Here is a 14,723-nt window from a genome sequence, read left to right as displayed (position 1 = left end):
TCAAGTGACTGAGAGGGGCTGCTTGCCTGGGCTCCGAGTCCTCCTGCGGCAGGCAGAGGCCTCGTTCTCTCCACCGAGTGGCCTGAATCCTGTGTCCTGCCAGCACCCCACTGCAGGGGCCCAGGAGATGCCCAGGGCAGTGAAGTTCCTGTGCCTGCGACTGGCTGCTGCTGAGGACCTGCTTGCCCAGCTGGCTTCTAGGACAGAACCTGGGTGCTAGGCCTGCATGGGGCATGGCCCCCAGGAGGCCTGTGTGGCCGGGGACAGGAGGGCAGCGAGGACTTGGGTAGTGCACGTGCCCTGGCTTCTGTGGAGAGTGGCTGGCAATGCTACCAGAAGTGACTGGAAGAGAATAAAGCACCACTAAATGCAGTCAAGTTTATTATGTTTTCAAGCAGCTTCTGAGGTGAGACCACTGGAGCCTGGATTGTGAAACCTGGTCCCCAGGCCTGAGCACTGGGTCCCAGGAGAGTGGGCAGTGGGCACGGCATGGTCATCTGGAGTTTGAGGGGACCCCACTCCTGGGCGGAGAGGACGAGGGGGTGTCCAGGTAGCTCAGAGCTCCTGGAGAAACCCTGAAGGTGGCCATGAGGCTGGTGGTGGGGGGTTGCCCTATGGTGCCTGGCTGTCCCTGGGGGGATGTGCCTGGTCAGCAGCAGGGCTCCGGGGCCGAGACGGGGACGCAGCAGGTGGGGCGAGAGCACGCGGGCCGGCAGAGCAGGGACACGGAGGAGGCCGGGCGGCAGCAGCTGGGCTGGCAGGAGGTGGGCACACAGCAGGCAGGGCGGCACACGGGACGGCAGAGCAGGGACACAGAGGAGGCCGGGCGGCAGCAGCTGGGCTTGCAGGAGAAGGCGGGCACGCAGCATGTGGGGCGGCAGACGGGGCGGCAGAGGAGGGACACGGAGGAGAAGGAAGATGAGGGGGCTGAGCAGGGGGAGGCCTCACAGCACACGGGCCTGCAGCAGAGAGGTGTGCAGCAGACAGGCCTGCAGCAGAGAGGCCTGTAGCACACAGGCACACAGCAGTCCTGTTGGCAGGGGGAGGAGGTGCAGCAGGAGGGCTGGCAGCTAGACTGCTGGCAGCACGAGGACGTTGAGCAGGGGGAAGCCTCACAGCAGACAGGTGTGCAGCAGACAGGCCTGCAGCAGATGGGCTCACAGCAGGCCTGCTGGCAGGGGGAGGAGGTGCAGCAGGAAGGCTGGCAGCTAGACTGCTGGCAACATGAGGAGGTTGAGCAGGGGGAGGCCTCACAGCAGACAGGTGTGCAGCAGACAGGCCTGCAGCAGAGGGACACACAGCAGGCCTGCTGGCAGGGGGAGGAGGTGCAGCATGAGGGCTGGCAGCTAGACTGCTGGCAGCACGAGGCTGGGCAGGAGCTGCTGCAGGCTGGCTGGCAGCAGGGGCTGGACTCGCAGCTCACTAGGGTGCAGAGGAGGGTCAGGCGTGGGGCCGGGGCGCAGCAGGTGGGGGCACAGCAGGGGGGCTCGCAGCAGCTTTCTGGACAGTCATAGCTCAGGTCGCTGGAGCAGACGGACAGGGTGGAGGCGGCCATGGTGGAGGTGGTGGGGCTGGAAGTGGTGTGAGTATGTGAGGGAGTGGATGGGTGAGGCTGTGTGATGTTCTTAGGTGGTTGGAGCTTATATACAGTTCTGGGCTGTGTGTTGTCGTATCACGGGGGCCCAGCAGAGTCTGCTTCCTTGTTGTCGGAGCAGGTCCTGAGGACGCTCGTCATAATCCCATGACAGGACACTCAACTCGTTAAACTCCTGAGGAGCTGGAGCCCGGGGATCCTGGGAACAGGGGTCCAGCCCCAGGGGCGGTGCCCAGTATGCTGGAGTCTATCCTGTGTGTGGACTCTAGATGGCCAGCAGCTCCTCACAGCCCCACCACCACGAAGCATCTTTCTGGGGCTTCTCGCTGTTAATCCCTTACTTCTCAACACTCAGTTGAATCACTAGCATGTTTTGTGGTTTTTAAATACTCTCTTCATTGGCATGTTATTTTCTCCTGAATTCATACACCAGCAAAGGGTATGTTGAGTGTCATGGTAGCTGTGGATTTCTCATATATCCCTTTTATGATGTTGAAAAATTTCTCTTCTATTCCTATTTCTGAGTATTTTTTTAAATTATGAAATTGTGTTGGCTTTTGTCAAAATCCTTTTCTGCATCAGTTGAGATCATGTCTTCTAGAGATTATTTGGTGCTTTTGAACTGTGGTGTTGGAGAAGACTCTTGAGAGTCCTTTGTACCGCAAGGAGATCCAACCAGTCCATTCTAAGGGAGATCAGTCCTGGGTGTTCATTGGAAGGACTGATGCTAAAGCTGAAACTGCAATACTTTGGCCACCTCATGCGACAAGTTGACTCACTGGAAAAGACTCTGATGCTGGGAAAGGTTGGGGGCGGGAGGAGAAGGGGACGACCGAGAATGAGATGGCTGAATGGCATCACCGACTCTGTGGACATGAGTTTGAGTGAACTCCGGGAGTTGGTGATGGACAGGGAGGCCTGGCGTGCTGTGATTCATGGGGTCGCGGAGAGTCAGACACGACTGAGCGACTGAACTGAACTGAACTGAAAGATTATTTATTTATCTTTAAATTTCTGGTTGCCCTGGCTCTTTTTTTCTGTGGGAAGACTTTCTCTTATTGTGGAGCACAGGCTCTAGGAACATGGGCCTCATTAGTTGTAGCACAAGGGCTCAGTAGCTGTGGCTCGTGGGCTCTACAGCATGGGCTCTAGAGCAAGGGCTCAGTAGCTGTGGCGCATGGGCTTAGTTGCTGTGTGGCACATGGAATCTTCCTGAACCAGGGATTGAACCTATGTCCCCTGCACTGGCCGGTAGATTCTTATTCACCGTTCCACCAGCATAGTCTGAGAACTTGTATCTTTTCCTTCATTCTGTTAATGTGGTATATTACATTGGTTACTTTTTAAAAAAATGTTGAGCCAACCTTGCATTCCTGGTATAAATGGCCCTTGGTCATGGTATGGAATCATTTTGGTACGCTATTGGAGTCAATTTCCTAGTGTTTTGTTGAGCATTTTTGCCTTTATGTTCATAAAGTATATTGGTGAGTAATTTTCCTTACTTCTGGGAAATGCTGGCATCACAGAATGAGTTAGGAAGTGTTCTCTCATCTGGCTTTTGGAAAAGCCTGAGAAGGTTTGGTGTTAGTTTATTATACGCTGGTAGAATTCACCAGTGAAGCCATCTGGTCCTGGGCTTTTTTTCCCTGTGAGATCATTGATCAATAATTCAATATTTGGTTATAGGTCTGTCAAGATTTTCTGTTTCTTTTTTAGTTAGTTTCGTTAATTTGCATATTTATGGGAAATTTTCTATTTCGTCTAGGTTATAATTTGTTGGCACACAAAATTGTCCTTGGTATTCTTTTATAATGCTTTTTATTTCTCTGAGGTTCATGGTAATACCCCTAATATTCAATTCTGAATTTAGTTATTGTACCTTCTCTCTTTTTTCTTTGCTAGTCTATCTGTATATCTTTCCGAGGAGTCAGACTTGGTTTTGTTAGTTCTCTGCTGTTTTTCTGTCTGGTATGCCATTTATTTTCACTCTAATTTCAGTATTTCCTTCCTTCTATCCTTAGATTTAGTTTGCTCTTTTCTAGTTCCTCAAGGTATAGAGTTAGTTTATTGACTTGTGATCATTCTTTTTAAAATACTTATATAACAGTTGGCTGCTTTGGGCCTTAGCTGCGGCATGTGGGGCCCTCTTTGCAGCAGTGGAGGCGTGCAGGCTCAGCAGCTGTGGCTCACTTAGTTTCCTGACCATGAATCGAACCCACATACCCTGTACCAGAAGGCAGATTTTCAACCACTGGACCACCAGCGAAGTCCCCATTCTTCTTTTTTTAAAGGTAGGCATTTAGAGGCCTAAATTCCCCTCTCCACAGCCTTCACTGCATCCCATAGGTTTGATACATTGTATTTTCATTTTAATTCATTATTAGTATTTTCTAATTTCCTAACTTTTGTCTTTGACCCCCATTAAAAAAATAATCTGTTGTTTAATTTCCACATACTGTGAATTTTCTAGTTTCTTTCTGTTATTGATGTTTAATTTCATTCCATTGTGATTGGAAAAGACCCTTTGTATGGTTTCAGTTTTGTTTTTTTTTTAATTCACTGAGGCTTGTTTTGTGTCCTAAAATATGACTAGTCCTGGAGAGCATTTAATGTGCTGTTGATAGGTGGTATGTTCTGTGTGTTTGTTTTGACTAGTTGATTTGCAGTGTTGTTCAAGTCCTCTGTTTCCTTATTGATCTGCCTAGATGTTTTGTCCATTATTGAACATGGGATATCCAAGGCTTCAACTATTATCACAGAACTGTCTGGTTCTCACTTCAATTCTGCCAACATTTGCTTCATATATTTTTGGGTCTCTGTTGTGTGGTGCATATATATTTTTAATTCTTATATCATCTTGATGAATTAAGTCTTTTATTAATACATAGTGTCCTTCTTTTGTGCATTTTTGTGGTTGGTATAATATGGATGAATAGGTCCTTGGTAAGTGTTATGTGTCAGTTTTTCAATTCTTAGTGTGTTGATGGGGACTTAAGAATTCTTGAAAATAATAAGTTTATTATAGAGGAAGACAGCTATAAGTCATGGCTAGTTCTTTGCAGTCAAACATGGAGAGGCTCTATACAGCCAGCAAAAACAAGATTGGGAGCTGACTGTGGCTCAGATCATGAACTCCTTATTGCCAAATTCAGACTTAAATTGAAGAAAGTAGGGAAAACCACTAGACCATTCAGGTATGACCTAAATTAAATCCCTAATGATTATACAATGGAAGTGAGAAATACATTTAAGGGACTAGATCTGATAGAATGCCTCATGAACTATGGACACATGTTCATGACATTGTACAGGAGACAGGAAGCAAGATCATCCCCAAGAAAAAGAAATGCAAAAAAGCAAAATGGCTGTCTGAGGCGGCCTTACAAATAGCTGTGAAAAGAAGAGAAGCAAAAACCAAAGGAGAAAAGGAAAGATATAAGCATCTGAATGCAGAGTTCCAAAGAATAGCAAGGAAAGATAAGAAAGCCTTCCTCAGTGATCAGTGCAAAGAAATAGAGGAAAACAATTGAATGGGAAAGACTAGAGATCTCTTCAAGAAAATTAGAGATCCCCGGGGAACATTTCATGCAAAGATTGGCTCGATAAAGGAAAGAAATGGTATGGACCTAACAAAAGCAGAAAATATTAAGAAGAGGTGGCAAGAATGCACAGAAGAATTGTACAAAAAAGATCTTCACAACCAAGATAATCACAATGGTGTGATCACTCACATTCACCTAGACCCAGACATCCTGGAAGGTGAAGTCAAGTGGGCCTTGGGAAGCATCACTACGAATGAAGCTAGTGGAGGTGATGGAATTCCAGCTGAGCTATTTCAAATCCTAAAAGATGATTCTGTGAAAGTGCTGCACTCCATATGCCAGCAAATTTGGAAAACTCAGCAGTGGCCACAGGACTGGAAAAAATCAGTTTTCATTCCAGTCCCTAAGAAAGGCAATGCCAAAGAATGCTCAAACTACTGCACAATTTCACTCATCTCACACGCTAGTAAAGTCATGCTCAAAATTCTCCAAGCCAGGCTTCAACAGTACGTGAACCGTGAACTTCCAAATGTTCAAGCTGGTTTTAGAAAAGGCAGAGGACCCAGAGATCAAATTGCCAACATCTGCTGGATCATCAAAAAAGCCAGAGAGTTCCAGAAAAACATCTATTTCTGCTTTACTGACTATGCCAAAGCATTTGACTGTGTGGATCACAATAAACTGTGGAAAATTCTGAAAGAGATGGGAATACCAGACCACCTGACCTGCCTCTTGAGAAACCTGTATGCAGGTCAGGAAGCAACAGACTGGTATGCAGGACATGGAACAACAGACTGGTTCCAAACAGGAAAAGGAGTACGTCAAGGCTGTATATTGTCACCCTGCTTATTTAACTTATATGCAGAGTACATCATGAGAAATGCTGGGCTGGCTGAAGCACAAGCTGGAATCAAGATTGGTGGGAAAAAGATCAATAACCTCAGATATGCAGATGACACCACCCTTATGGGAGAAAGTGAAGAAGAACTAAAGAGCCTCTTGATGAAAGTGAAAGAGGAGAGTGAAAAGGTTGGCTTAAAGCTCAACATTCAGAAAACAAAGATCATGGCATCCAGTCCCATAACTTTATGGCAAACAGATGGAGAAACAGTGGAAACAGTGGCAGACTTTATTTTTTGGGCTCCAAAATCACTGCAGATGGTGATTGCAGCCATGAAATTAGAAGATGCTTACTCCTTGGAAGAAAAGTTATGACCAACCTAGACAGCATATTGAAAAGCAGAGACATTACTTTGCCAACAAAGGTCCATCTAGTCAAGGCTATGGTTTTTCCATAGTAGTCATGTATGGATGTGAGAATTGGACTATAAAGAAAGCTGAGCACCAAAGAATTGATGCTTTTGAACTGTGGTATTGGAGAAGACTCTTGAGAGTCCCTTGGACTGCAAGGAGATCCAACCAATCCATCCTAAAGGAGATCAGTCCTGGGTGTTCATTGGAAGGACTGATGCTGAGGCTGAAACTCCAGTCATTTGGCCACCTAATGCGAAGAGTTGACTCATTAGAAAAGACCCTGATTCTGGGAAAGATTGAAGGCGGGAGGAGAAGGGGATGACAGAGGATGAGATGGTGGATGGCATCACCGACTCAATGGATATGGGTTTGAGTAAACTCCAGGAGTTGGTGATAGACAGGGAAGCCTGGTGTGTTGCAGTCCATGGGCTGCAAAGAGTCAGACATGACTGAGCGACTGAACTGAACTGAATTGAGCTCATCATACTGTGTTAACAATTTAAGACACTGGAGACATACAGGTGAAGGTCATTTTTTGCTGTCAGTTCACCTTGATACCCAATGATGATGTGCATGCCAACTCCATGATTTCTTAAAGCTTGTAGAGAGAGAGAGAAAGAGTCAAAGTGACAAGGTTTTAACACTGAGTCCTGGGGAGACACTTCAGAGGAGAGGAAGAAGAAGCCAAAGAGGGGAGTGAGGGAAGGGCTGGGGGGAGGGGAGGGGAGGACAAACGAACAGGTCTCCGGACTCCCCATCCCACTTCTAACTAAAGAAGCTATTTTAAAAATCTGGGCCATTTTGGTATGTTTTCTAATTTTTTTCCTTTTCAAAGCTTCTTATCCTTGTTTTCTGGTTGTAGCATCTTCTCAAATGTCTTTGAGTTACATTTAGGGATTTTTTTTTTAAATGTCTCGCCTCCTTCTTGTATTTTCTGCCTCCCGGTCTGGTCTTTGTTTTTCATGCCACAACTTTTCCTGGTTTGCTGAGGTGAGGGTGGGGGTGGTCCTTGGTGGCCCAGGCTCCTTTTCCCCTGTGTGTGTCACACTGTGATGTATTACAGGACTCTTGTCTGCATGGGGAAGGTGACACCTGGGATTGGGGTGGGGGTCTGTCAGGCGGTGGACTTCATTTTGGAGTAGGAGATGGAACCCAGATGCAGGAACAAGACAGCTATGTGCTGAGGTTGCCAGCAGCTGCCGAGTAGCCTTACCCCCACTCCTACCGTGAGGGATCAGTGCTGCTGCTGGAGATACACACACCCTGGGTGGATGTGGGACCGCTGGGCACTCTCCCTGGGTCCACGTGGCCATGTCCCACCCTCCCTGCCTGCCCGCAGGGAACAGAGTGCTGCGGGGCTCCCGGGCCAGGCTGGCCCCCACCTCTGCTGCCCCGCCCTGTGGTCAGCAGACTCTCCTCTGCCTCCTTCTCAGGTGCCGAGTCCCTCGTCTGTCTGTAAGCTGATCCCCTGGGCCCCACAATGGGTCTTGGGAAGTTTGGACGGGATGGTGGGTGGGCTGAGCCCCCACCTTGAACTGGAAGACTGGCTTTCTCGCAGCCACCCACACTCTGGACATCTGGCTGACCTGGAGTCCACTGTTACTCCACTTGGGGGTCAGGACCTGGTTTCCTTGGGCCGCACCCCAGTTCACTTGGCTGTGGCACAGAAGCTCTCAGTTTAATTCCCCATCCAGAGCAGGAACCCCATATGTGGCTCCTGTTTTTTTCATGAATAGTTTAATTCTTACATTTTAACTATATTTTCAATTCTTTACTTTCATTTTGTGAAAAATGTCAAACATACGGGAACTTGAAAGGCTTACACAGAGAGTATTCACACGTCCACTCTGAGAGTCCACCATGGTCCCTGAGCTTTGTCTGCTTCCTCAGGTACCTGCCCGGGAAACCCTCGTCCATGTGTCTTATTTTCTGAAGGATTTCTAGGTTACCAGCAGCAGCACACACCACTCGACCGTGCTAGGAGGTGGAGCTTTAAGTAGTGTTCAATGGTCATGACCCAGAACCTCCCTCCCGCTCTGCCCAGTCAACTTTACCCCAGCCTCCAGAAGCAGCCACTCTTCGTGTATTTTCAAGTCACATATTAGTTCAGCTCATCTCAGGGCTTCACCTAAACAGAGTCACACAGCAGGCACCCTTGAGCCTGGCTCCCTCCACCAGTGTGGTGTTTTTGATGTTCATCCCTGCTGTTGTGCTGATTTTCTTATGTTGCCGAGTCGGGCTTCATGACTGGCTCCCCTGCTGAGTTGGTGGCTCAGATGGTAAAGAATCTGCCTGTGATGCAGGAGACTCAGGTTCAGTCTGGGTCAGGAAGATCCCCTGGAGGAGGGCATGGTAACTCACTCCAGTATTCTTGCCTGGAGAATCCCATGGACAGAGGAGGCTGGTGGGCTACAGTCCACGGGGTCACAAAGCACCAGCCACGACTGAGCGACTAACACTTTGCCTGCTGACGGGCACATGGCTGGTGCCCGCTTCTGCTGTCTTCCAGCCTTTCAGTGCTTGAAGCCAGAACAGTAGGCAGGTGGCTTCTGTTCAGGGTGGCTCTGACTTGCAGGAAGCTCTTTTGTTGAGCTTACATCCGCTCCTCTGCCACCCTGGCTCCGGGTCCAGCCTTCAGTGAACCTTGCAGTGAACCTTATTCCTGGAAAGCCCTCTGGGAAATTGCAGGTGGTTGCAAGTTGGGCTCTGCCTACCCCGCCCCATTACTCTTTCCTTAAAGAGCCCAGGATCAAGCTTCTCAATGGAGATGCTGGGAGAACGGCCCTTTGGATTCAGCAGCCTGGGCCGCCCCTCCCCACAGAGTGCTCCCCACCTTGATGTCCCAGGGCGTGGCTTTCTCAGAAGAACCCCCACCCCAGGACAGGAGTTTCATGCTGGCCCCTCGGCTTGTCCAGGACAGCAAATGGCAAGGAGACAGGGCTTAGGTGAAAATCACAAAAAAGCCAGCACTGAGGCTCAGAGATTTATTTTTTATAGATGGCTAAACTTTCATGGTTAAGAAAAGTCAGGTGGACGTCCTGCCTCTATGGGATGTGGGTCTATCACTGATTCAGCACTGAGATGCGTGGACGGAATCCTGTTAATTAGACAAGGAGAGGCTTTTTGAGATCAATAGCAGAGAATCGATTTTCTGGACGACTTGTCAGTAGCAGGAAGGGGTTCCACAGGGGAGGGGCCTGCAGATGAGGGCAGGGCGGGCGGGCTGGCAGGCGGGGGCCACACACACGGTGGGCTGGCAGCTCACGAGGACACACACGGGCCTGCAGCTCACAGGGACACACACTGCCGGCTGGCAGCTCACGGGCACACAGCAGGATGCCTGGCAGGGGCTGGGCTCGCAATAGGAGGCCACTGGGCAGCACGGGGATGGGCACCTGCTGGCAGGTTGGCACAGCAGAGCCACACGGCGGGCACTGCAGGGGCTCCCACAGCCCAAAGCGGGGCAGCAGATAGCAGGGCAGGCCAGCTGGTAGAAGCTGGGCACACAGCAAATCTCCTGGCAGGAGCTGGGCACACAACAGGCCGGCTGGCAGCTCTCAGGGCAGCTGGTGTCACACATGGTGGTTTGGGGCTGGGTAGGATTGGGACGGAGGACAGGTCTGGTATGGAGGCTCCCTCCCCAGGGTGCCCCCTTATACCCAGGCCGTGGCGTCCTTGCAATGAGGCACCGGGTGTCTTCCTTGTGGCCGCTTGCTGTTTTTCCTCCTCCTCCCCTCCGAGGGTCTCTTCCTGGAGCTTCCAGCTGCTGTGACTCAGTTCAGGAAGCTCCCTCAGCTGGAGGCTGACAGTGACCCAGTGGCCCTGGGATTTCTGGAATCAGAGCCTGGGTTGGATGGGGAAGGGCCGTCAGGCCAGGACTGGGTCCCCTCATGATTTTCAAGGGTCCTCTCCAGTTTAACCACCCTGTCATCTGTCCACACAAGCACAATCACACTCACTGCACCAGTGCCCCCATTTGATTTGTCATCCAGAAGGTTCTCCCTCGGGGTCAGGCTCCTCACTGGGGGCTGTGGCCACATTTTTGCCATAATTATAGCAACAGGGCTCCAGCTTTGTGCCAAGTCTGAGTGTCTTTATTTTACATGGAGTGTCTCATAACTGATCAATTATCAACCCTGCCACCATTCAGGGGGCCGACAACACAGATGTCCAAAGGAAGACCTGGAAGGTCCGGTAATACACGCAGGTTCCACCCCTGCGAACGGAGAAGCTCTGAAGCTGCTCAGTCTCACTGTGGAATCTGTGGTCCTTACTTGGTGTCTAACGGAGCTGGGACTTAGGGGTTCACTGGTGACATAGCCCACAGGCCAGAATCAGTTGAAACAGACAAGAGCGAGGGGCTGGCAGATGAAAATATTCATCTTGTTTGACCCTGAAGAGGAAGGCTTAAGGGTGTGACCCTTCATGAGCTTCCAACTCAGGACTGCCCAACCAGGTCAGGCAGCCCCAGGTAGGTCCCAGGAGGACTGGGGTGGAGAGAGGGCTGAGCCACCTCCGATTCCTGCCCCCACCCAAGGGGCTGGTCAGCCAGGCCCTGTGAGGCAGGTTGGAGCCAGTGTGGGAGACAAGGGTCCTCCTCCAGGGCACGGGGCAGCTGCTGGAGTGTGGATTACAAGTTCCTCCTGCCCCGCTCCCTGCCGTGTGTTCTGCCTACACATCGGCCTTAGCACGTTATTCTATGGTGGGTGCTGTTTATTGGGGTGGCCATATCTCAGGGCAGTGCTGCTCCCTCCTCTGAGGCTGTGTCCCAGAAACCCTCTGCACCTGTGCAGCCCCTGTGTGACTGCTGGTGTGGACAGAGGGGATGCCCCTCGGAAGTCCTGTGAAGAGTCAGACACCCCAGCAATGAAGTCACCCTGAGGCTGAAGACCACTGTGGTCTCAGGGGCTAAAGCATGGTCAGAACTTGCAAAACTAGTGGACTGAGCTGGCCTGAGACCACACAGCAAATGACCTCGTGGCCCCTAGACAAGCCCCTTGTGGCCTGTGATTTCAGCCCTTCACACACTTCTCCTTGGGCTCTGACCACAAGTCAAAACCATAGCTAAAGAAAATTCAGGGTAGCCCCATGTGACCACATGTCCATGTAAGACCTTGTTACTGAACTAGTGTCAATACATGTGAAATCGTCAGTTGTCCTACAAGTCAGTCTCTAGAAGAGTGAAAGGCTAACCTTCTGTACTGACCTGCTTTCCACCTCACCTCTGTTCCTTATTCCTGCTTGTACAGCCAGTGCCTGCCTGAGCCCATTTCTATTCCACCTCAAGGAATATTCCACCTCAGCATTTCTTCTAATGCAAGTCTGCTGGTGAGGAATCCTCTTGCTTTTGGTTTTCTGAAATTGTTTCACTTCACCCTCAGTTTTGAAGATTTCTTTTTCTGTTTTTCTTCGCTAGATCTAGAATTCTTGATTGGCAGTTTTGATCTTTTGTCGTTTTACTGATGTCTTCCTACTGTCTTTCACTGTGTTTGATGAAAAGTCAGCCGTGTTCTTTTTCTTGTATGTAGAGTGTTTTTTTCTCTCATTGCTTTGAAGATACTTCTTTTTATTTGGGGTTTTCATCTCTAACAATTAAGTGCCCAGATCTGGTTTTCTTTATATTTATCCTGCTTTTGGGTTTTCTAAGATTCCTGGATCTGTAAATTGTTTCAAATCAGCTTCTGAGGTTGAACTTACATATATGTCCTATCTATTAAAAATTGCCATTCCTCAACTGAGATTCTCTATTAACTCATGGATATAATATTTTCTTTTGATTCTTTCAACATACAGCTGCTCTAAGTCATGACCTGCCAGACCAATATCTGGACCATCTCAGGCTGCATCACTGGGTTTTTTCCCTTTAACCATGAATTCTGTTTTCCTATATCTTTCTTACCATTTTCATTTGTGTATTCACTTTTGGCTGTGCTGGGTCCTCATTGCTGTGAGGGTTTGGGTAGTTGTGGCACGTGTGTTCAGTAGTTGTGGCTCCTGGGCTCTAGAGCACAGGCTTAACAGTTGTGACGCGTGGGCTCAGTTGCTCCCCGGCATGTGGGATCTTCCTGGATCAGGGATTGAACCCACGTCTCCTGCATTGGCAGGTGGATTCTTTACCACTGAGCCACCAGGGAAGCCCTTTCCTAAATCTTTTATGTCTAGTGATTTTTATTATATATTACAGACTATGAACATTCAGAGAGCCTGCCTTCTCTTATCTTTTACTGATGATTCACTTTTTTTGTCCAGCGAACAGTCAGAGACTAACTGGCCACCTCGAGCTTGTTTATGTGGGTTTGGTTTTACGCTTTGTTAGGGTGTATTTGTGGAAAGTACAAAGTGCTTCCCGAGCTTTCCATTTTGGTGAGACTTCATTTCCAAACTGTCTTCCCTGGAAATCTTGTCGTGGGTTGGCCAGGCTGTCAGGATGGATCTGGAGCAGGTCCCACTTCAGGGTGAGGGAGGGACCCCTGCTCCATAGGTGCAGGCTGTGGGTCTCAGTGGGATGCCAGCAGAGGTCTACTCCTAATCCTGCAGCAGCTTCTCCTCAGCGTCCAGTGGCCTTGAACTGACTGTAGACAGCCCCTCCTCCTGAAGATTCCTGGGGGTCCTTTCTGACGCTCCCCTGCTCAGAGGCCAGGTGCTTCTAGTGCCGACCCCTGGCCTCTCCTCGCTTTGTCACTTGCTTCTCTCACTATAAGGCTATCTCAAGATGAAGGGCCAAGCTCATCACCCACCAGAAGTTCTCCGAGACTCAGCCCTTTGTCCTCTGGACCCTGTGGGTGAGGAGTCCCCATCCTTCCTGTGTCCGCTGATGCCCCACCTTCAGCTTGACACCCCGGACACTCGGGTGTCAGACAGATGCACTCTGCTCTCCTTGCTCCACGGTAGAGCTGGCATGGGAGGAGGGTGGTTTCCGTGGCTGTTTGAGGACCAGTATCACACTGGAGGGACATCTGAAGATTCATGCAAAAGTGGGTCAGGTAAAATTTTAAGGAATGAAGCAGAATCCAGACAGAGCCAGTAAGGCACTCAGGCAGGTTGCCAAGTGAATGAGAGCTCGAAGAGGGGCAATTAGGCATGAAGGTAAGTAAAAGCCAAACACGCAACTAAAAAATTTACAACAGAAAACTCCGTCCTGGGAGACAGCCCGGAAGAGGCAAAACAAGGAAGACAACAGTTGCGTCTGTGTTGCCCCGACACCCACGGCCTGGGTATAAAGGCCGCCAGGGAGGCAGCCTGCGGACTCCACCCTCCTTCCTCCCGACACCAGCAGCCCCACGCCACCATGTGCCACACCAGCTTCTCCTCAGGCTGCCAGGCTGCCTGCGTGCCCAGCTCCTGCCAGCCATCCTGCTTCACGTCCAGCCCCTGCCAGCCATCCTGCTTCACATCCAGCCCCTGCCAGGCTGCCTGTGTGCCCAGCTCCTGCCAGCCGTCCTGCTTCACGTCCAGCCCCTGCCAAGCTGCCTGTGTGCCCAGCTTCTGCCAGCCATCCTGCTTCACGTCCAGCCCCTGCCAGCCATCCTGCTTCACGTCCAGCCCCTGCCAAGCTGCCTGTGTGCCCAGCTCCTGCCAGCCATCCTACAGCACGTCCATCCCCTGCCAAGCTGCCTGTGTGCCCAGCCCCTGCCAGCCGTCCTGCTTCACATCCAGCCCCTGCCAGCCATCCTGCTTCACGTCCAGCCCCTGTCAGGCTGCCTGTGTGCCCAGCTCCTGCCAGCCATCCTGCTTCACGTCCAGGCCCTGCCAGGCCTCTGTGCGCCTGCCTGTGAGCTACAGGCCGGCCGTGTGTGTAACTCCCTCCTTCCAGCCGTCCTGCCTGCCCGTGAGCTACAGGCTGGCCGTGTGTGTAACTCCCTCCTGCCAGCCGTCCTGCCTGCCTGTGAGCTACAGGCCGGCCGTGTTGGTGGCCCCCTCCCGCCAGTCCTCCGGGTGCTGCCAGCCCTCCTGCCCAACCCTGGTCTGCAGACCTGTCTCCTGTAGCACCCCTTCCTGCTTGTGATCACGAGCCTCCTCCCAGCTGCTCCCAGTGCAGACGGGGTCACACCTGCACCCTTCCCAGTACAAGTCCTCAGTGGGCCTCCAGGTTCTGCACATGGCAGATGAAAAAAAGCACACTAAACCGACCTCTGAACCCGGGCAAGAACATGGCAGGATGAGCTGGACCCTTCTGTGAACTGGTGCATTCCCCCCAGGGAGCCCTGGTTCCCAGGGTCCTTCTCTGTCTCCAGCAGGAAGCCACACCCCATGTGAGCCAAATAAACTGTGCTTTCCCCATGCAACGGTCTCTTCCTAGTTGTCTTTCGTTTCTGTTTTCTGGCTAGCTAGGC

At 50.7% G+C, this 14,723-nt stretch overlaps 2 protein-coding genes across 2 annotated transcripts; one reads left to right on the top strand and one right to left on the bottom strand.

Annotated features, from left to right (window-relative positions):
• Positions 1–649: 649 nt before the first annotated feature.
• LOC129548595 (uncharacterized) lies at positions 650–1,555 on the bottom strand. The gene has a single exon (XM_088834803.1). The coding sequence runs from the start codon at positions 1,553–1,555 to the stop codon at positions 650–652; it is 906 nt and encodes a 301-aa protein (XP_088690929.1).
• A 12,123-nt stretch (positions 1,556–13,678) lies between these two features.
• On the top strand, positions 13,679–14,395 carry KRTAP12-2 (keratin associated protein 12-2). The gene is made up of 2 exons (XM_088837963.1): positions 13,679–13,798; positions 14,114–14,395. The coding sequence occupies exons 1-2, from the start codon at positions 13,679–13,681 to the stop codon at positions 14,393–14,395; spliced, it is 402 nt and encodes a 133-aa protein (XP_088694089.1).
• Positions 14,396–14,723: the final 328 nt, after the last annotated feature.

This window comes from Moschus berezovskii, chromosome 1 (genome assembly GCF_049115385.1).
Source record: "Moschus berezovskii isolate FMDL1 chromosome 1, NW_MosBer_1.0, whole genome shotgun sequence".
NCBI lineage: Eukaryota > Metazoa > Chordata > Mammalia > Artiodactyla > Moschidae > Moschus > Moschus berezovskii.
The sequence above is the reverse complement of the archived record's forward strand: the minus strand, read 5'-3'. Positions and strand labels throughout refer to the sequence as shown.

Bases quoted from the DNA above. Each gene is read 5' to 3' on its own strand.
- LOC129548595 (XM_088834803.1), bottom strand. From the start codon at position 1,555: ATGGCCGCCTCCACCCTGTCCGTCTGCTCCAGCGACCTGAGCTATGAC.
- KRTAP12-2 (XM_088837963.1), top strand. From the start codon at position 13,679: ATGTGCCACACCAGCTTCTCCTCAGGCTGCCAGGCTGCCTGCGTGCCC. The intron at 13,799-14,113 runs GCTGCCTGTGTG...AGCTCCTGCCAG, and splicing joins TCACATCCAGCCCCTGCCAG to CCATCCTGCTTCACGTCCAG.